The 21,421-nt window shown below is 46.7% G+C and overlaps 1 protein-coding gene across 3 annotated transcripts in view; it reads left to right on the top strand.

The window, feature by feature from the left end:
* The window catches only part of POFUT1 (protein O-fucosyltransferase 1), a 140,981-nt gene that overhangs the window by 39,133 nt on the left and 80,427 nt on the right, over positions 1-21,421 (top strand). For 2 of the 3 annotated variants that reach the window (XR_003943206.1, XM_030213110.1), the window contains exon 3: positions 11,655-11,837. Coding sequence is in view for 1 of the 3 variants with exons in the window: in XM_030213110.1 (XP_030068970.1) it covers positions 11,655-11,837 (183 nt within the window). In the remaining 2 variants the exon portion in view is untranslated. Of the gene's footprint in view, positions 1-11,126; positions 11,422-11,654; positions 11,838-21,421 lie in introns of those variants that run through there. The other variant, XR_003943207.1, reaches the window with a different exon arrangement.

The raw sequence follows: 21,421 nt of genomic DNA, 5'->3' as shown, positions 1-21,421 counted from the left end.
CGCGCGGGCAATCGGCCCCGGCCACTCCCTCTACCCAGGGCCATCGGGACCGAACCCTGTCAGACCCGATTCCTCGAGGCCGGGGGGGGGGGGAGGTTCTACCTCCGCTTCATCTCTGCCACCCAACGCCGATGACGGGCACCATAAGAAACCGAAAAAGCACCGGCATCGGTCGCCCACGGCGCATGGGACCACCAGCTCCGGTACCTCCAGAGATGATTCGATGCTGAGGAAGCGGCAGTGCCGAGCGGAGTGTTCCCCCTCGGTCGAAGGTGTGTCACTGCATCAGCCCATGGGTGCTTCGGTACCGTCTCCTGGACCCGAGCAGCTTCTGGCACCGACACCCGCACCGGCCCCCCTGCTTTTCCCGGCAGCGGACCTTGACGAGTGCCTCCGAGCCATCCTTCCTGGGATTATAGAAGGGCTGATGCGTTGGGCCTGCCAGTTCGGCATGCTTCTCCAAGCCACATACCTGGCAGGAGTAAATAACAGTCTGGCCGACAGACTGAGCAGAGTCATGCAACCGCACGAGTGGTCGCTCCATTCCAGAGAGTGGGGCACTCCCTCGGTGGACCTTTTCGCCTCTCAGACCAACCACAAGCTGCCTCTGTTCTGTTCCAGACTACAGGCACACGGCAGACTAGCGTCGGATGCCTTTCTCCTCCATTGGGGGACCGGCCTCCTGTATGCTTATCCTCCCATACCTTTGGTGGGGAAGACCTTACTGAAGCTCAAGCAAGACCACGGCACCATGATTCTGATAGTGCCTTTTTGGCCCAGTCATATCTGGTTCCCTCTACTTCTGGAGTTGTCCTCCGAAGAACCGTGGAGATTGGAGTGTTTTCCGACCCTCATTTCGCAGAACGACGGAGCACTTCTGCACCCCAACCTTCAGTCTCTGGCTCTCACGGCCTGGATGTTGAGGGCGTAGATTTTGCTTTGTTGGGTTTGTCTGAGGGTGTCTCCCAGGTCTTGCTTGCCTCTAGAAGGGATTCCACTAAGAAGAGTTACTTTTTCAAGTGGAGGAGGTTTGTCGTCTGGTGCGAGAGCAAGGCCCTAGAACCTCGTTCTTGCCCTGCACAGCACCTGCTTGAATACCTTCTGCACTTATCAGAGTCTGGTCTCAAGACCAACTCAGTAAGGAATCATCTTAGTGCGATTAGTGCTTACCATTATCATGTAGAGGGTAAAGCCATCTCTGGAGAGCCTTTAGTCGTTTGATTTATGAGAGGCTTGCTTTTGTCAAGGCCCCCTGTCAAGCCTCCTGCAGTGTCATGGGATCTCAATGTCGTCCTCACCCAGCTGATGAAACCTCCGTTTGAGCCACTGAATTCCTGCCATCTGAAGTACTTGACCTGGAAGGTCATTTTCTTGGTGGCAGTTACTTCAGCTCGCAGAGTCAGTGAGCTGCAGGCCCTGGTAGCTCATGCTCCGTATACCAAATTTCATCATAACAGAGTAGTGCTCCGCACTCACCCTAAGTTCCTGCCAAAGGTGGTGTCGGAGTTCCATCTTAACCAGTCAATTGTCTTGCCAACATTCTTTTCCAGACCACATACTCGCTCTGCTGAACATCAGTTGCACACATTGGACTGCAAGCGAGCGTTGGCCTTCTATCTGGAGCGGACACAGCCCCACAGACAGTCCGCCCAATTGTTTGTTTCTTTCGACCCCAATAGGAAAGGGGTCGCTGTCGGGAAACGCACCATCTCCAATTGGCTAGTAGATTGCATTTCCTTCACTTACGCCCAGGCTGGGCTGGCTCTTGAGGGTCATGTCACGGCTCATAGTATTAGAGCCATGGCATCGTCAGTGGCCCACTTGAAGTCAGCCACTATTGAAGAGATTTGCAAGGCTGCGACGTGGTCATGTGTCCACACATTCACATCACATTACTGCCTCCAGCAGGATACCCGACGCGACAGTCGGTTCGGGCAGTCGGTGCTGCAGAATCTGTTTGGGGTTTGAATCCAACTCCACCCTCCAGGACCCGATTTATTCTGTTCAGGCTGCACTCTGTTACTTGTTCTTCGTAGGTCAATTTCTGTTATGCCCTCGCCGTTGCGAGGTTCAATTGACCTGGGTTCTTGTTTTGAGTGAGCCTAAGAGCTAGGGATACCCCAGTCGTGAGAACAAGCAGCCTGCTTGTCCTCGGAGAAAGCGAATGATACATACCTGTAGCAGGTGTTCTCCGAGGACAGCAGGCTGATTGTTCTCACCTACCCTCCCTCCTCCCCTTTGGAGTTGCGTTTTCCTCATTCCTTTGCTTGTCATTCAACTGAGCGGGAACGGTCTCGCACGGGCGGGAAGACGGCCGCTCATGCGCGGTGGGCGTGCCCTGCGTGCGGGACCGCCAGCGAAGTTTTGTTCCGGTTGGTGGGAGCTGCCGTGGACGTCAACCCAGTCGTGAGAACAGTCAGCCTGCTGTCCTCGGAGAACACCTGCTACAGGTATGTATCATTCGCTATACCCTGGTGGGCAGAGGTCTAGCAGTGCAGGGTTATCTTTGAGTTGTAGCCAAGTTTCAGTTATGAGCAGGAGTCCGAGTTGTTCCGTGTTTATCCAGTCTCTTAGTAGTGTTGTCTTGTTTACTGCCGATCTTGCATTTATATAACCTATGGGTATCGGGATGTGTGTGTCGTGTTTAATGTTGGTGATTTTAACTGTTTGTAATTGTCTGTGTGGCTTCTTTTGATGTTGTGGTTTTGTTGGGTGTTTGGTTTCATGTTGTCGGTTGTTTGTTTGGTCTTTGTTATTGTTTAGGTTGTGATTGTGTTCTTCCAGTTGTTGGAGTGAGTGTCTTCTTCCTGTGATGCGTACTGGTATTTTGTTCTATTCTTTGTGAGTTGTTGCTGGTATCCCCATTGTCCACATTATTATTATGTAATAGAAGACCCATGTCTGTAGGTTAGCCATTTTGGGGATTATTTGTCTCAGGAGTGTGTGCGTGTGGTTGTGTGTGTTTTCGGTCTGGGGTAATTGTGTTTGTGAGTGTGTGGGGCTGGTTTGACTTTGTTCAGCTGCCTGGGCTGCAGATATGTCTCTCCATCGTTTCCGTTCCTCATTCTGGGGGATGTTGCTAAGTGGTGTGATTTACCACTTCCTGCTTGTAAGACTGACACATGGTCGGGGTTCTGTGTTACAGTGCCACATGTGGTGTTCTCCAGCCCTGAGAAATCCTCACTCAAAACATCTTTCATTTATGAAGACCCTGTGCTCTGGAGAACTTTAAAGACTAATCAGCACAAGTTAAAGAAATATGAGTCTCATTTGGCAACCAGTGTAAAGCATTAGAGCAGGGGAGTAACAAGACTTCATAATTTTTGTTAAGCAATCAAAGTGTCTATGCAGAGGGGTAACAAGATCTAAAGACTAAACAGCACTACACACACAACGAGACTCTTTTAGCAGCCAATGTGAAGCAGAGGGGCAGCAAGATCTCAGAATTTTTGTTAAGTAATCAAAATCTATATGCGGGTTTTCCCATTAAGTTGCTACAGAGGGTTCAACTTGGCAGCCAGACTTACAGTATCAATGGTCTTTTCAAATATAGTAATTATTATGCAATTATCATTGTTCTACAGTTTCTGCCAGGGTTTTTACAAGGGTTCTATACTATCAATTTTCATTGCTATACAGTTTCTGACTGGGCTTTTGCAAGGATTCTGTTTATCAATCTGCTCACACTGTGTGGGGTTCTGTGTTGCAGTGCCATGGGGGTCCTTTAACAGTCCTTAAAAGTCTTTACTTAGGGGTTAATTTGGGCTACTGAAACCCCCCCCAAAAAACGTTCTACCCAGCCCTGCAAAACCCGCTCCAGCTAGCCCTGGAAAACCCTTAGGGGATTTAATCTGTGCAACCAAACCTTGTCCAGTCTGTCTCCCTGGGTCTGTTAGGTCCATGGTTGTTGACGCCTGCTTGAAAGGTACATTCTTCTCTGCTCCTTTTGGTTTGCACGTTCGACCTCGCCTCCCTATTCTCCTCTACTTTTTTTGCCGCAGGCCCTACAGGTCGTGTCCGTGTCTGTGCGGTCTTCTCTCTTATCTAAGCTGTGGGTCTTTGGCGTCCCGTTTCGTGGGTCCGTCTGGGCCTTCAGGAGATACGGAGTCCTCCAAATGTGATGAGAGCTTGTTGTCGACTGATCACTGCACTCAGATTCATTTTGCTTTGAGCATGGTTGGTCGCCCCTCTACAGCTAGCTATGGGTTATGAGCTTTACATTCTCAGTATGGCGCCACACCGGTCTAGTGCCTCAGCTTTGTTCAGTCCTTGACTCCAGTCATGTGAGATCCCTGGGCTCAGTTCCGTCTGTTCACCTCGCTCAGTGTCACACTTTCCTAGTGCCTCGGATTCCCCACATGGGGTCCTGGGCTCAGCTCTGTCCGTCCTGCTCGCTCATCATCGCACCTTCCCAGTGCCTCACATTCGTCCTGTCTCTGGGTTTGCTCCAGCTGTTGGCCAATTGGGACCCCAGGGCTTCACTGTAGATCTGGCCACAATGTTCACCTGGTGCCATACCTTCCCAGTGCCCCATCCAATCCTTGGGAAGGTCAGGGCACCGTCATAGCAGCGCTCGTGCCTCGGTTTGCTCTCTTCGACGGTGGGGGCTTCGCCGCAGATCCGACCTCTAAATCGGGTTTATGCTGGTCCAGTTGGTGCTCGCTTGGTGCTGCTCCATCCCAGGGCCTCTGCCCCGTCCAGTCCCTTGCATGGTCAGGGCACTGTCTCAGCAACACTCGTGCCTCAGTTTGCCCTCCTCTGTGGTGGGGGCTACATATATCCTGCCATTAACTAGAAGGAACAGTACTAGGACCTTCTTTTGAAACTATATAATTTTCCAAGTGTAATGGGCCCAAAAATATATAAGACTTGTCACAAGGCATTTACAAGGAAACTTCAAGAAAAAAGTCCTGCCCAAAGCTAAGATTCTAGGTCTCAGCTTCAGGAAGGCTTTGTTTCTTTTGAGTAGGCCTGGCAACATCAGGAATCAACAACACAGTTTGACCACAAAAAGGTACCAATTTTTTAGGAAAATATCTGGAGAATTCAACGTATCACATTCTCTTTCCTGGTTACCTCCATGAATATTCCTAGGTAAATAATGTAACAGCTTAATCTCAAAGGCATCCAGACTAAGCTGCAGAACATCCTTTAAGAACATCTTAAACAGTTCCATATCTGATAAATGATGGGTCACTGGGAAATTCAAAAGTCTCAAATTGAAAGCCCGAGAGGCATTTTCCAAGGCCTCTAACTGTAAGTGTAGAAGCAAATTGTCTTTGGTTGAAGCCACAATATCTGATTCTCCCAAAGTTAGTTGAAACTCCATTTTATCAAAAGTTTTCTCAACAGACAAAAGTCAAGATTCATAAGTGAAGGTTCTTTAGTAAACTTACTATATAAGGACAAAATCTCTTGCACGTCCATAGAAAAAAATGCTTCAAATTTATCCTTTAAAGAAACATCTTGCTTACCAATCATAGATACTGATGACTGCAAAGATTTGTAAGAGCTCATTGCTAGAACAGATACCAAACAGACTCACCGTCCTTGAAAGGAGTGGGAATAGCCAAGGGCTGAACATCTCCTGAGATCGACATCAAGCCCTTTACTCTGGCATCTTCCGACTCCAATAGAATGGGCTGCGGTGGTGAAAGGGAAACATTCGGGGGAAGGAGAGGTAAACACAGCTTCTGATGGTAATGAGGTCATTGCTGTTAAAAGATGAAAATCCATGGGTCCCTTCACAAAGACACTAGTTGGGGCCTTCTTTACACTTCCCCGTGACAGCAGATCAGAATGACATGCTCCACGCTCCTCAGGGCTCCAAAGGGGCAGGACCTGCCTCTAGCCATGCAGCTCCAGTCACGCGCCTATGGCCACTTCCCCTCAGCCATGTCCTGCGGAAGGGACGCTCTTATAAAGGTGGTGAAGACCCGTTCTGCTGACTCACAAAGGAAGGCGTCCAGACCTCTGCCTGCAGTGAACCTCACAAGACACTGGACCGAGTCCCATGTGTCGTGCGGAAGGGATGCTCTTATAAAGGTGGTGAAGACCTGCTCAGCTGACTCGCACAGGAAGGCGTCCAGAGCTCTGCCTGCAGGAAGCCTCACAAGGCACCAGAACAAGTCCCCGGTTTAAAGGAAAAATGATGTTACATCTAGTGTGTAGGGGGAGAGAGTTAGGAGAGGGGAGGTGACATTGACTACTTTCTTCTTTTGAAAATGCATGAGTGATAACCCTATGCTAACTTTCAAATCCCCTAACCTCAAACAGATATCAGCAAATATAAACTGGAAAACAGTGAAACCAATTCAGGGACCATGGCCTTGCCATAAAGCCATATGCCAACTACTCAGATTGCAGGACCCAACTGTATTGATGACAAAATCTGGGGCTTTTCATCTGCTCTTCCTTTAATGTGATATAGTCCATCTGTCAGTGATGTTCCTCTACTGTCTACATAGGACACATAGGCCAGTTTCTGAGAAGAACAGAGACAAATCTAACATTAAAAATGTCTACCTTCAAAACCAATAGGAGAATATTTCAGCTTTCCAGGACATACACTGCCAGATTATAAGATTTCCATACCTCCTACAAAGAAGCTTCAAAGAGACACTTCAGAGTGAAACTGCTGAATTAGGTAATGTCAATTTTTTTTTTTTATTTCTGTCTGAATAGGGTCAGTAGCTTCATTAACCTATGACAGGCACTTAACTATTCTCATATTATCATACCACTGGTTTCTCTCACTCTCACATTTGTCAGCCTAATTGTGCTTCTGTTATCACTCTCGTTCCGTATTCAGTGCTGCACTTATGCTTTCTCTGTATCTCGACCCCTTTCCCTCACTCCACCCTCATGTAAATTTACCTATTTTCTGAACTACACTTCATACATCTGATGACATGAACTCTTGTCCTCAAAAGTTCATCCCTCAATAAATTGGTCTTTTTTGGGGTGACAAACGTAGATGTCATGCAAAACATGGACACTAATCATTTGAAGGGAATTAAGATGTCAGTCAGAGAAATGGATGTTTCCTTGTTATCAGTAGCAGATGAATCCAGAGACTTGTGGGTTATGACCGTCTACCAGCAGGTGCAAATGGAGAGTACTGAACTGAACTCTGACATATTAGGATGGTATGCTCCTTGGTCAGTTATCTCTATCTTGAACAGGCAGTGGATGGTCTCTAACAAGCTCCTAGTTTCTTCTGCTAATGTTGCTTCTGTTCTGGGTTTCCTAGTCCAGTTGAGCAGAGGGTGTTTAGGCTAAAATTGCAGCGGTGTTTATGCTAAAATTGTAGCCTACACTTGGGATACATCTGGTGGTAACATGTCCTTCCCCCCCCCCCCCCATACCCCCTCCTGCCGCTTTCTCCTCCTTCAGAGTTAAAAAAAAAAAAAAAAAAGGGAGTCAGACAGTTCAGTTATGAGGCTGCTGCAACTTTATTGAGGAGGGGGTTGTTCTTCCAGTATTCTTCTGGGCAGCACTTGTCTTCCACACAGAGAGGCTGACAACATTTACTCATCAGTGTAAACAGCTTTTTGGGGTGAGTACAACTTTAAATTCTTCTCGTCTGGTTTGCTGACTTGCTGTTTTATTTTTAGCTGAGGTGGTTAAACACTCCTCTCACTGTGGGACGCAAAGAGCAGCATTGGGGCAGTGTGCTGGTTGTTTTTCTGCCATAGCTGAGTCAGATAGTGCTGCAAGACTCTCAGAGCTGTTGAGTTCCGGCGTGGGGGAGCTGGCTTTGTGGTCTCCACAGGATTTTAGCGCTTCTGTTTCTTCAGTTATGGTGGCCATGTCATATTCCTGCGATTTTGTGCCCGCAGGTGAGGGCAGTGCTGACAATGCTTTCCCTGCCGGGTCAGAGTCAGGTTACATTTTAGCTCTGCCTCCAGCTGCAGGTACTTTTGCTCAGGATATGTTTTCCCCTGAATTTGTTCTTTTATTGCATCAAGCAAATCTTCTTAAATGCTCTCAGCCTACTTCTATGTCTATGACCATTTATAAATATGTTAAAAAGCAGTGGTCCCAGCACAGACCCCTGGCCCCCACTATCTACCCTTCTCCATTGAGAATACTGACCATTTAACCCTACTCTGTTTTCTATCTTTAAACCACTTTTTAATCCACAATAGGACATTACCTCCTAGCCCATGACTCTCGAATTTCCTCAGGAGTCTTCCATGAGATATTTTGTTAAATGTCTTTTGAAAAGCCAGATACACAATATCGACTGGCTCATCTTAAGCCACATGTTTATTCACTCCTTCAAAGAAATGTAGTAGATTGGTGCGGCAAGATTTCCCTTCACTAAATCCATGTTGGCTTTGTCTCATTAATCCATGCTTTTGAATATGCTCTGTAATTTTGTTCTTTATAATAGTCTCTACCATTTTACTCGGCACCAATCAGCTCTGGAACCCTTTTTAAAAATTGCATTACATTGGCTACTCTCCAATCTTCCGGTACCACGCGTGATAAATTACACATTACTAGCAATAGCTCTGCAAGTTCATTTTTCAATTCCATCAGTATACCATCCAGTCCAGGCAATACTCTTCAATTTGTCAAATTGCCCCACTACATCTTCTAGGTTTACAGAGATTTGTTTCACTGTCTCTGACTCATCAGCATTGAATACCATTTCTGGCACTGGTATCTCTCCCACATCTTTCTTGGTGAAAACCGAAGCAAAGAATTTATTTAATCTCTCTGCTGTGGCCTTGCCTTCCCTGAGTGCCCCTTTCACCCCTCTGTCATCTAGCAGTCCAACGGATTCTTTTACTGGCTTCTTGCTTCTAATATACCTAAAAACGTTTTTACTGTATGTTTTTGCTTTCAATGCAATATTCTTTTCAAAGTTTCTCTTTGTCTTCCTTATCAGCGCTTTGCATTTGACTTGCCATTCCTTATGCTGTTTCCTGTTATTTTCAGTTGAATCCTTTTTCCATTTTCTGAAGGATTATCTTTTAGCTCTAATAGCTTCCTTCACCTCACCTTTTAACCATGCCGGCTATCGTTTGGCCTTCCTTCCTCCTTTTTTAATACATGGAATATATCTGGTCTGGGCTTTCAGGGTAGTATTTTTGAATAGTATCCATGTCTGATATAAATTTGTAACCTTTGCAGCTGCTCCTCTAAGTTCTTTTTGACTGTTCTCCTCATTTTATCGTAGTCTTTTTTTTGATAGTTAAATGCTAACGTATTGGATTTCTTGTGTGTACTTTACCCCAGAGATTATATCAAATCTGATCATGTTATTTATGATCAAGGTTATCAAGTGGCCCCAGCACTGTTATCTCTGGCACCAGATCATGCGCTTCACTAAGGAGTAAGTCTAGAATTGCATCCCCTCTTGCTGGTTCCTGAACCAGCTGCTCCATAAAGCATTTTACCTCCCTAGCATTCCTTGATGTTACATTTATGCAGTCAATATTGGAGTAATTGAAATCAAAAGTCTTTCAAAATTCTACCTTGCATACAATGTGTTTGGGGGCAACTGTGGCAGGTAATAATGAAAAAAGTGGAGAAAAAAAGACTTCAGAAAAATCGGAACTTCCTCGTTTTTAAAGGACACACCTTTTGTTTAATGAGGGAACCACTTCATTCATATGTCTTCACAAAAAAACTCCACTGTATCAAATTCACAAAAACGCTGCCAAAGTGCCTCAACAAACACTGATAATGGAGACTAAACTTTCAAAAAAACATCACTTGGAATGGGTACTTATCTTAACTGACAGTATCTTCATAGTTCACTTAAAAGTCCAGCCTTGTACCCAACATAATCTTGAATTCCTTAGAGTCCCTACTCTCTATTTTCTGTCCAATAACCAATTCCTAATCCACACCACAACCTTGCCTCCTATCCCATGACTCTTCAATTTTCTCAGGAGTCTCATGAGGAACTTTATCAAAAGCTTTCTGAAAATCTAGATACACTACATCAACTGGCTCACCTTTATCCACATGTTTATTCACGCCTTCAAAGAAATGAAGCAAATTGGTGAGGCAAGACTACCCTCTGATGAACCCATGCTGACTCTGTCCCATTAAACCATGTTTGTCTACGCGTTCTGTAATTTTATTCTTTATAATGGTTTCCACTATTTTGCCTAGCACTGACATCAGGCTTACTGGTCTATAATTTCATGGATCACCCCTAGAACCCTTTTAAAAAAATCGGTGTCACGTTGGCCACCCTCCAATCTTCTCAGGTACTGCGGACGATTTTAATGAGAGGTTACATATTACGAAAAGCAGATCAGCAGTTTCATGCTTGTTCTTTGAGTACCCTTGGATGTATGCCATCTGGTCCAGGTGATTTACTACTCTTTAATTTGTAAATTTGGCTCAGTACATCTTCCAGGTTCACTGAGATTTCTTTCAGTTGCTCTGCATCATCACCCTTGAACCGTTTCTGGTACAGGCAGATCTCTTACATCTTCTTCCTTAAAGACAGAAGCTAAGAATTAATTCACTCTCCGCTATGGCCTTGTCCTCCCTGAGTGTCCCTTTTGCTCCTTCATGATCTAAAGTTCCCACGGATTCCCTCGCAGGCTTTCTGCTTCTGATGTACCTGAAAAAGTTCTTACTGTGAGTTTTGGCCTCTGCAGCCTTCTTTATTAATGCTTTGCATCTGATTTGCCAGTGCTTATGTTGCTTCTTATTTTATTCATTTTGGTCCTTTTTCTATTCTTTGAAGGACAATCTTTTGGCTGTAATGGTCTTTTATATCACCTTTAATCACACTGGCTGACTTTTTCTCTTCTTTCCACCTTTGCAAATATGTGGAATGCATCTGGACTGGTCTTCCAAGATGGTATTTTTGAGTAACGTCCACGCCTGATTTAGTGTCCTAACCTTTGCAGCCGATCCTTGGTTTCTTTTTAACCATTTCTTCATTTTATTATAGTCTCCCTTTCGAAAATTAAATGCAGCTAAAGTAGATTTCCTTTGCGGGTTCATCCCAGATAGTAACTCAAACTTGATCATGTTGTGATCACTGTTTCCCAGGGGACCCAACACCACCACCTCTCGCACTATGCCCTGCATGCCACTAAGAACCAGATCCAAAATGGCTCTCCTTCTTGTCTGTTCCAAAAGGATGGTCTCCACCTTAACCGGGTCACAGCAGATGAATCCAGATCCCCATCCTAGATATGCTGTATCAGTTTTTGAGTCTGTTTCTATGTTTAGAATTGTTTTCCTGTTCTGCAATTTAATAGTTCATGTTCTGTGTTCTTCATGCACTGGTTCTGTGAGGTAAGAGAAATGTTTATATTCTAATTCGTCCTTCTACTTTGTTACGAGAAATACTAACTAACCAAGGAGAGCTCTCTATCTCTACCTGCTGGTAGATGGTCATAATCAACAGGTCTGTGGATTCATGCTGTGACTAATCAGGTAAGATGTAATTTTTCCTTCAATTACAGGCAAACACAGGACTTCTGAAATCAGAGAAGTCACAAGTTCAAGTAGCACTATGGATACTGCATGTAATAATATATTTTGTTACATTTTCTAGAAACAGACTGATAAAAAAAAAGCTGATAAAATACTTTTAATTGTACTGAGGATGGGATTGGTTTGGTTATAATACTGATGAAGCTGATTTGTTTTTTTTCTTTCTATATTAGATGCATGTTTCTTATGAAGAATACTTCAAGTTGGAGCCCCTCTTGGAATATCATCGGGTAATCAGCCTGGAGGAGTTTATGAGAACACTAGCACCTGTGTACTGGCCTCCAGACAAACGTGTGGCATATTGCTTTGAAGCAGCAGCGCTTAGAAGCACTGATAAAAAGACCTGCCCAATGAAGGTATATAGCTGAACTGAGTTTATCAGGAGGAAGTAGTATTTTCTTGGCCAGGTTAACATCTTCATCTCATACACATGTTCTGCATTATTGCCAACGCCTAGAGTATAGCAAAGGAGAAAAGTGCTATCGTCTAAGCAATCTTTGAATTGTAAGCAAACTCAAATTGAACACCCTGCTGGTTCATTTTATTCCAATAGAAACACAGGAAATGACGGCAGTTTAAGACCATATGGCGTATCCAATCTGTCTATCCATACCATCTACTATCCCTTCCTCTTCCTTAGAAATCTTGTGTGCTTGTCCCATGTTTTCTTGAATTTAGATACAGTCTTCGTCTCCATTACCTCCACTGGGAAGTCATGTCATGCGTCCACCACCCTTTCTGTAAAGGTATTTCCTAAGATTACGCCAGAGTGTAAGAAATTTGACCGTGTAACACCACTACTGAAGGAGGCACATTTATGTTTGAATATTGGCCCCTATGTGTATACTAGCATAATACTTACATGGCAGCTCTGCCTCCTCTCCATCCAAACTATGCCCCCAGAAATGCCTATAGTGGGGGGACTTCTAAGATGGCGCCGGATCAGACGTCCTAAGCGGAGCTCCGGAGGTTTTTTTTTTCCTATTCAGCTTTTGCTTAATTACATTATGCCTAAGAGGAAGGGGAAAGCGAGAGGAGGAATCTCCTTACCCTCCGCTACCCCCACACCGAGGCAAACTCCGATAACTGCTTATGCGACGCCGGTTACACGATTGGACGCTCCGCTGCCGGGTGTAGAGAGGAGCCCCGGCTTGGAGAGTGAACTTTCACTCAGTCCACACAGTCCTGTGCAACGCGCGTTTCTTGAGGCAGAATACAGACCGAGAGGTGATCTCGCGTTCCTTGTCATCAAGCAGATGAAGCCATTACGTATGGGTTATGTCCATCAACCAGCAGGGGAGATAGAGAGCACTCAAACTCTCACAGTGCCCTCTTGGCCAGCTAGCTCCACTGCCTCTTCAGTATTCTCTATCTCCCCTAGCAGGGTGGCTGCAGCTTGTTCGAGCTCCAGAAAAATCTGCCGGGAGGTGGTTCCTGGCTTGCCAGTTGTTAACCGGGGTGTTGGAGGCTATAGCAGCCTCACTTTAAAGGCACATAGGTTAGCCCTTTCCCTGCCTTACCCATACCTCTGTGGATGTGGACATATTGCCTTGCTTTCCCTGTCCATACCCACCAACAGTGGATGCAGGCATATAGGTTCGCCCTTTCCCTGCCTTTCCCACTCATCTGAGCCTCCGGAGTCTTCAATACCTCTGCTTTCCTCACAGCTTAAAAAAAAAAAAAAAAAGTTGCGTCGTGTTTTTAAACGTAGAGACGCTGGAACAGAGGTTTTTTGACCTGATTTTCAGTAGGATCGTAGTTGTACACTAGATCCTTTGAGGTAAGAGTATTTTCCAACTCCTCCGGGGTGGGCCCGTGATCGGGGCGATTTTGGCGCGAAACCGCCATCTTGGATTTTACCGCCGTTTTTCGGCGATGGCTGAGGACAATGTAAAGCGCTGTTCCACTTGTGGCAAGCGCAAATCAGCAGCAGGGCTCTGTAAATCGTGCTGTACTGGCGTAGGAGCCGGCTCGAGCATGGCGAGCGATGTTTCTTCCCGCTCTGAGCTGGCAGCGGGCGCCATTTTGCTTACACCACATGGCGCGGCCTCCGTGGACACGGAGAGACCTGAGCCGGGGGGGGGGGGGCACCTCGAGATGAGGTTATTTCAGGAGTGGCTAGCACCGGGCAGGATTTGGGTGCCCAGGGTGAGATTTTCTCCCCGGATTTTGTGCTTTTGCTGCATAAAGCATACATGATGAAAAGAGCCCTTCCTCAAGGGTCGCCTGAGGCTCCTCTGATTGCCCCCCCGATGGATTCTGGCCTGGGACTGCCCAGTGAGGCTTTTTTCCCGGATGCTTGGCCTAAAGATAAGCGCAGAAGGGTTAATTCCTCTTCAGATTGTGGTGCACCTTTTTCCCCCCCGTGGTCAGGGTGTGAGGATTCGGAGAACTCTGACAGACGTTCTTGGTCTGAGGAACCAGAGTCAGGTGCGGATTTACCACAGGATCTGGATGATCCCTCCCCGGTGAGGATTTTCCACCGTGATGAGCTGCCAGCGCTTATTTCAGATACCCTGCAGGCCCTCTCGATTGAAGATCCTGACAGTGGCATGGCCTCCTCGGGTAATCCCAGGATGGCTAGTACCAAGAAAGCTGCTCGGGCCTTCCCTTTGCATGCCTCCATCCTAGAGCTTGTTTCGGCTCAGTGGGCTGACCCCGAGGGACCTTTGAGAGTTTCCAGGGCTATGGGGCAGTTATACCCTCTGCGTGAGGGACATATGGCTAGTTTTCAAATGCCTACAGTGGATGCCCTAGTCACAGCGGTGACGGAGAGAACTACCCTCCCTGTTGAAGGAGGTGTTGCCCTGAAGGATGCTCAAGACCGTTGGCTGGAAACAGCATTGAAACGGTCCTTTGAAATTGCAGGTCTCACTGTTCGGGCGTCTGCATGCAGCTGTTATGCTGTTAGAGCCTGCCTAGCTTGGCTGCAACAGGCAGTGGCTCAGCCCGGAGATGGAGCGAAGCCCTTCTTGGATGTGGCTCCGCGGATGGAGGTGTCCTTTCTGGCTGATGCCCTTTATGACCTTGTCAGAGCTTCGGCTAAACAAATGGCAGTAGCAGTGGCGGCTCGCCGTCGTCTGTGGCTACGACACTGGGCAGCGGACATGGCCTCTAAGCAAAGGTTGGTGAAGTTGCCTTTTCAAGGACTTCTCCTATTTAGTGAGGAGTTGGAGAAAATTGTGAAAGGCCTGGGTGATCCAAAACCCCAGCGCTTGCCCGAAGATAGGCAGAGGCCTTCCTCTAAGGGCCAGGCGGTCCACTCCTCGTACAGACCTCGCTTCCGTGAAGCTAGAGGTACCGCCCGGGGCGTTCTGCTGGGTTCACTTCACATGCCCGTGGTCAGCAGAGGAACTCCTTTCACTTGGACAAGCGTTCCGCAGCCGGTGGCTCAAGACCAGGAGTTCAGGGGCGACCCTCTCAATGATGGTGCGCCGGCCCTCTCCTCGATGCCTGTCATCGGAGGACGGCTTTCCCTCTTTGTCGAGGAGTGGGCCAAGATTTCCTCAGATCAGTGGGTTCTGGACCTGATCAGAAATGGATACAGAATAGAATTCAACGCCCCAGTAAGAGACGTGTTTGTGGAGTCCCGATGCGGTTCTGCCGTCAAACGGGCGGCGGTGGAGGAGACTTTACAAGGTCTGATTCAGTTAGGGGCAGTGACCCCGGTGCCTCCCGCCGAGCAAGGCTGCGGCCGATACTCCATCTACTTTGTGGTGCCGCGAAAAGGTGGGTCCTTTCGCCCTATTCTGGACTTAAAAGAAGTGAACAAGTCCCTGAGAGTGCGGCATTTCCACATGGAATCCCTGCGCTCCATCATTGCGGCGGTACAGCCAGGAGAGTTTCTCACGTCTCTAGACCTGAAAGAAGCTTACTTGCACATACCGATTTGGCCCCCGCACCAGAAGTTTCTGAGGTTTGCGGTGTTGGGAAAACATTTCCAGTTCAGGGCCTTGCCTTTTGGCCTCGCCACAGCTCCCCGAACCTTTTCGAAGGTAATGGTGGTAGTAGCTGCTTTTCTCAGGCGAGAAGGTATCAGGGTTCACCCGTACCTAGACGACTGGCTCATCAGAGCAGACTCTGCAACAGAGAGCTTACAAGCTACAGCCAGAGTGGTCTCAGTACTGCAATCTCTAGGCTGGGTCGTCAATATGGCCAAAAGTCACCTGTCCCCTTCACAATCTCTAGAGTTTTTGGGGGCCAGGTTCGACACAGTCTCGGGCTATGTGTTCCTACCCGAGCTAAGGCAGTGCAAGCTTCAGAATCAGGTCCGTCTGCTCCTGAGGATGCCCCCGCCCGCGAGCTTGGGACATTGTCCAGCTGCTGGGATCGATGACAGCCACGATGGAAGTGGTACCCTGAGCGAGAGCGCACCTGAAACCCCTACAGTATTCCCTACTCCGGAGATGGTCTCCTTTTTCTCAGGATTACCAATGCAGACTTACTTGGCTCCCTGCGGCCCGACTCAGCATGGAGTGGTGGCTCTCGGACAGCATGCTGCGGCGAGGAATGCCGCTGACGCTCCCCGTTTGGTGCCTGGTGGTAACAGATGCCAGCCTGAAGGGCTGGGGCGCACACTGCCAGGGGAAGCATGCCCAGGGTCTATGGACACCCAAGGAGTCGGAGTGGTCCATCAACCGCCTGGAGTTGAAAGTGGTGTTTCAGGCGCTTCTGGCCTTTCAAGTGACCCTGGAAGGATTGGCTGTCAGAGTGATGTCGGACAACACGACAACGGTGGCCTATATAAATCGACAAGGCGGAACAAGGTGCAGAGCACTAGCCGCGCAGGCCGAACTGATTTGCCACTGGGCCGAGCTGCATCTTCAGTGTCTGTCGGCAGCTCATATTTCAGGTCAGAGCAATGTGCAGGCCGATTATCTGAGCAGGCATCAGATCGATCCAGCAGAATGGAATCTGGCAGACGAAGTTTTCCTGCAGATCTGTGCCAAATGGGGCAAGCCCGTGATGGATCTAATGGCGACAAGTGCCAATACCAAAGTCCCGTGCTTCTTCAGCAGACTGAGAGATCCTCGCTCGGCGGGGTTGGATGCCTTGGCTCAACCGTGGCCTCCGGGTCTACTTTATGTGTTTCCCCCATGGCCCTTGATAGGGCGGCTGCTCTTGCGGATTCGGCTGCACCCAGGAGAAGTGGTCCTCATCGCCCCGGATTGGCCAAGGAGACCTTGGTATGCAGACCTCCGACAGATGCTCCTGGAGGCTCCTCTGCCGTTACCTCTGGTACCGAACCTGTTGTCTCAGGGACCGGTAGCCATGGAGGACGCCAGCCGCTTTGATCTTACGGCATGGCTATTGAGAGGGCGCAATTGAGGGATAAAGGTTATTCCAATAAAGTTATTTCCACTCTCCTGCAAGCCCGCAAGCGGTCCACTTCCGTGGCTTATGCCAGGATTTGTTGCCTGTTTGAGTCTTGGTGTGCTTCCAGAGCCATTGCTCCAATGCGGGCTCCTGTCTCGCCGATTCTGGACTTTTTGCAGGAAGGTGTACAAAAAGGCTTGGCCTATAATTCCCTGCGGGTGCAGATGGCAGCGTTGGCCTCCCTTCGTGGTAAGGTGGAAGGCGTGTCTTTGGCTGCTCACCCAGATGTGGCACGGTTTCTTAGAGGGGTGCTTCGGCTCCGACCTCCAGTGCGAGCACCCTGTCCAGCTTGGAACCTGGGGCTAGTTTTGAAAACCCTGCAGGCATCTCCTTTTGAGCCGCTTCGGCGAGCATCGGAGAAAGATTTGACACTGAAGGCCGTTTTTCTGGTGGCCATTACCTCGGCGAGACGGGTGTCAGAGCTCCAGGCACTGTCCTGTAGAGACTCATTTCTGCAATTTTCAGAGTCCGGACTGGAGTCATGGTTTGGACCGTGCCTTCCTTTATGTCTAAGGTGGTGTCAGCCTTTCACCTAAACCAGCCTATTTTCTTGCCCTCTTTTTCAGAGGAAGAGTTTCCAGAATCTTTTGGGCAGCTGCACCTTTTGGATGTGCGCAGGACTCTGCTGCAGTATCTGCGAGTTACTAACTCTTTCAGGACTTCTGATCATCTGTTTGTTTTGCTATCCGGTTCTCGCAGAGGGTCTCCAGCGTCTAAAGCCACTATTGCCCGCTGGCTCAAAGAAACTATCTTTTCAGCTTATCTGCTGGCCGGCAGGGTTCCGCCTGTAGCCTTTAAGGCACATTCTACTAGAGCGATTTCTTCCTCTTGGGCTGAAACTGGAACACTCTCTCTTCAAGAGATATGCAGTGCAGCAACATGGGCTTCTAAGCTCTCCTTTGCCCGACATTACAGGCTGGATGTGGCTGCCAGGAGGGATGCGTGTTTTGGTGCACAAGTGCTAGCGCGTGGTGTGGCTTGTTCCCACCCTATCTAGGGATTGCTTTGTTACATCCCATACGTAATGGCTTCATCTGCTTGTTGACAAGGAAGGGAAAATTAGGTTCTTACCTTGGTAATTTTCTTTCCTTTAGTCATAGCAGATGAAGCCATGAGCCCTCCCTGTATGATTGTCTGTATGCTGTGAATCTGTTTTTCAGGTTCTGTTCTAATTTCCTGAAGTTCCTTCCTTGGGAGAAAGTTGGAAAACAATCTTCAGGATTCATGTTCAGTTTAAATTTAGGAGGATGTGTTCATTCCCTCCAGCATGTTTTTTTTGGAGGATGTGTTGATTCTCTCCAGGAGGCGCATGTGTTCCCCTCCAGTTCTATAAATAGGAGGATGAGTTCATTCCCTCCAGTGTGTTGGGAGGATGTGTGATTCCCTCCAGGAGGCGCGGGTGTTCTCCTCCACTTATACAATAAGGTGGATGAGTTTATTCCCTCCAGGAGGATGTGCATTCCCTCCTTTATGAGTTCATGCCCTTGTGATGGGCCATCGTTCGCTGTGAGGAAAGCTCTTGTGATTCCCATTGCGGTTTGCCATACTGCTTTGGAAGCTTCAAATACTGAAGAGGCAGTGGAGCTAGCTGGCCAAGAGGGCACTGTGAGAGTTTGAGTGCTCTCTATCTCCCCTGCTGGTTGATGGACATAACCCATACGTAATGGCTTCATCTGCTATGACTAAAGGAAAGAAAATTACCAAGGTAAGAACCTAATTTTCCCTTTCAGTCAGAAGTCGCGGCTGAGCGTGGAGAGAAGGAGATATCCTCCCGAGTCATGGCGACACCCGGGAAAATCAAAACGCGACATCGACTTCTAATACTGGTGGAAGCGGAGATGTTGTTCTGGAGTCAGGATCTGCTGGACAGCTTGAGACAGAAGTACAGCCATTCCCAGAGCCGCTTCTACTCCTGTTAGAGAAACCATCTAAAGTAACGCTGGAATCGCTATGGAATGCGATGGAGTCCTTACATAAGGCATGTTTGACCTTTATGGCAGCTACCAATTCTAATACAGCTAAGGTGGAATCTCTCTAAGCTCAAGTGTCGTCTCAAGAGATCAAACTTAAACAACAAGAGACACTATTAAAACAAGCTAAAGAACTAGAGACTAAAATGCTCTCAAACGCTGATTTTGTGCATCGAAAATTAGAAAACTTAGAGAATGGGGCTAAATCCTTGAATCTGAGAATTTAAAATTTTTCTTCAATTAAATACATACCTGTAAGAGATCTGTTTCACAGATTTCTAAGAGAGTGTCTCCAATATTCAGAAAATAACTTCCCTCCGGTTCAAAAACTTTACTATTTGCCTCGCCGAGATGTAAAAACAAGAGAAAAATTGCCATTGCCTAAATCTCCTGAAACTTTAGATGTTTCTGCACTACTTGAAAAATCTGGAGAGGAAATAGAGTTCAGATCAACTTTATTGGTTTCTTTTGTTTTTCTCCCGGTTAAAGAGGCGTTATTAAGACTGTATCTAAGGCAAACTACCTCACTCTCCTTTTTAGGAGAAAGAATTCAAATATTTCCAGATGTGACGAGAATAACTCAAGATAGGAGGAAGAAGTTTTTACTGATCAGACAAGAGACATTGAATCTTGGAGCTCGGTTCCAGTTAAGATTTCCTTGTAAATGTGTGATCTACCGTATTTTTCGGACCATAAGACGCACCGGACCATAAGACGCACCTAGGTTTTAGAAGAGGGAAATAGGAAAAAAAAATTTTTCCTTTTTCCCTCCTCTAAAACCTAGGTGCTCCGGTGCGTCTTGTCCGAGTTCGGGATCGCCCTCCCCTACTTACGTGACGCGATGTTCCCTGGTGGTCTAGTGACGTCGGGGCAGGAAAGAGCCCCCTCTTTCCTGCCCAGCGCGCTGCTCTCCGTCCTCCTGACTGGTTCCTGACGGTCTCGCTTTCCTGCCCCGACGTCATTAGACCACCAGGGAACATCGCATCACGTAAGTAGGGGAGGGCGATCCCGAACTCGCTACCTTCGGACTATAAGACGCACCCCCCCATTTTCCTCCCAAATTTTTGGGGAAAAAAGTGCGTCTTATAGTCTGAAAAATACGGTATTATGAAAATCAGACTTATCATTTCTTTGACCCTGTTCAACTTAGATCTTTCCTAAATGCAAGGTCTCCGAGATAACCATGGGATTTACTGGCTTGAACCTTTTGGACTATTTGTTTAAAGTGTAATTTGTTCGAACCCATCCTTTTTATTATTTTATTTCTTATATATCCTTATCCTCTTTTAAGGAATATGTATCAGTCCCCCACCTTTTCTTGTGGATTACTGCATAATTAATTTGAATTGAGATATTTTTCCTTTTATATGCTCTATTTCTTGATGATGTGCATGTTTCTTTTCAAAGCTTGCTTTGAAGTTATATTTGAAAAATTAAAAAAAAAAAAAAAGAAATGCCTATAGTGACGACTGAGGCAAAGAAATTGTTTAGTGTTTCTGCTATTAACTTGTGTAGTGTTTCTGCTATTAACTTATCCTCCCTGAGCACGCCCTTTTACCCCCTAGTAAAAGTCCAACCAGCTTCCTCAACTGTTGTAATGTAGCATATATTGGCTTGCTAATTTTTATGATAAAAATTTCCAGATGATTCAAAATGCCACAACCAGGTTAATTTTGGGCTCTCAGCACTGGCAGCATGTTACTCCTGTGTTGTAAGATATATTCTTGTTACCCGTAACCTACTGAATATAGTATTTATTTCACATTTCTTATCTTGCTTACACATTAACACCACCTACCCATCCCCACCAACCTCCAAATCCTTATTAAAATATTGAACACTATTTCCCAACCTCTTCCCTTACCTATAAAGCAGCAAACATAGCCAAAGTATTAGGATATATCCTATTTGACCGTAATATTGACCATCTCTTTAAGTACCCACCTCCCAGCTTGCTCCAGGTTGTTAGCAGGCGTCCAATGATCCCTCGTATCTACTACATGGAAATAATCAGGTTTTTAAAGTTTTTCTAAAAACCCTATAATTTAATTTGTGGAGCTCAGGGGGCAATTTATTCCACAACATGGGGGGCAGCAACAGAGAAGGCTCTGTCTCTCAGACAAGTACATCTAATATGCTGTAAAGATGGAACTATTAACGGCAAACCTAGACTGGAACGGAGGATAGTTTCTTTTTCTACGGCTGAATTTTGTGCAGTTTATGATTTGCCCAGACATAATATAGTCAGTAAGTGAGAGAGAGAAACTTAAAATAACTCAGTTAGCCAGATGTACCTGTTGAATATCAGCTCTGTAAAATGGACCCTGACAAAATTGTTGAGAATGAAGAAGTTGTGGTCACCTAAGAAAGTCCCATTCTGACTGATGATAAATCTTGATCCAAGAAAAACTGACATGGTGAAGGAGATAAATAAAAAGAATGCTATTGTTAAATAGAGGTTTTGGTGCCAAACAGCTGTTCTGTATACTCCTATATGATGTGTATTACTAATTATAAACATGTTTCCATAACCATGATTTGTGATACTGCAAATATATGGAAGGAGAAGAGAAGATCATTAAGTGTCAAGAGAT

Source organism: Microcaecilia unicolor, chromosome 8, assembly GCF_901765095.1.
Source record: "Microcaecilia unicolor chromosome 8, aMicUni1.1, whole genome shotgun sequence".
Classification (NCBI taxonomy): Eukaryota; Metazoa; Chordata; class Amphibia; order Gymnophiona; family Siphonopidae; genus Microcaecilia; species Microcaecilia unicolor.
This window is presented reverse-complemented; position numbering and strand designations above follow the sequence as displayed.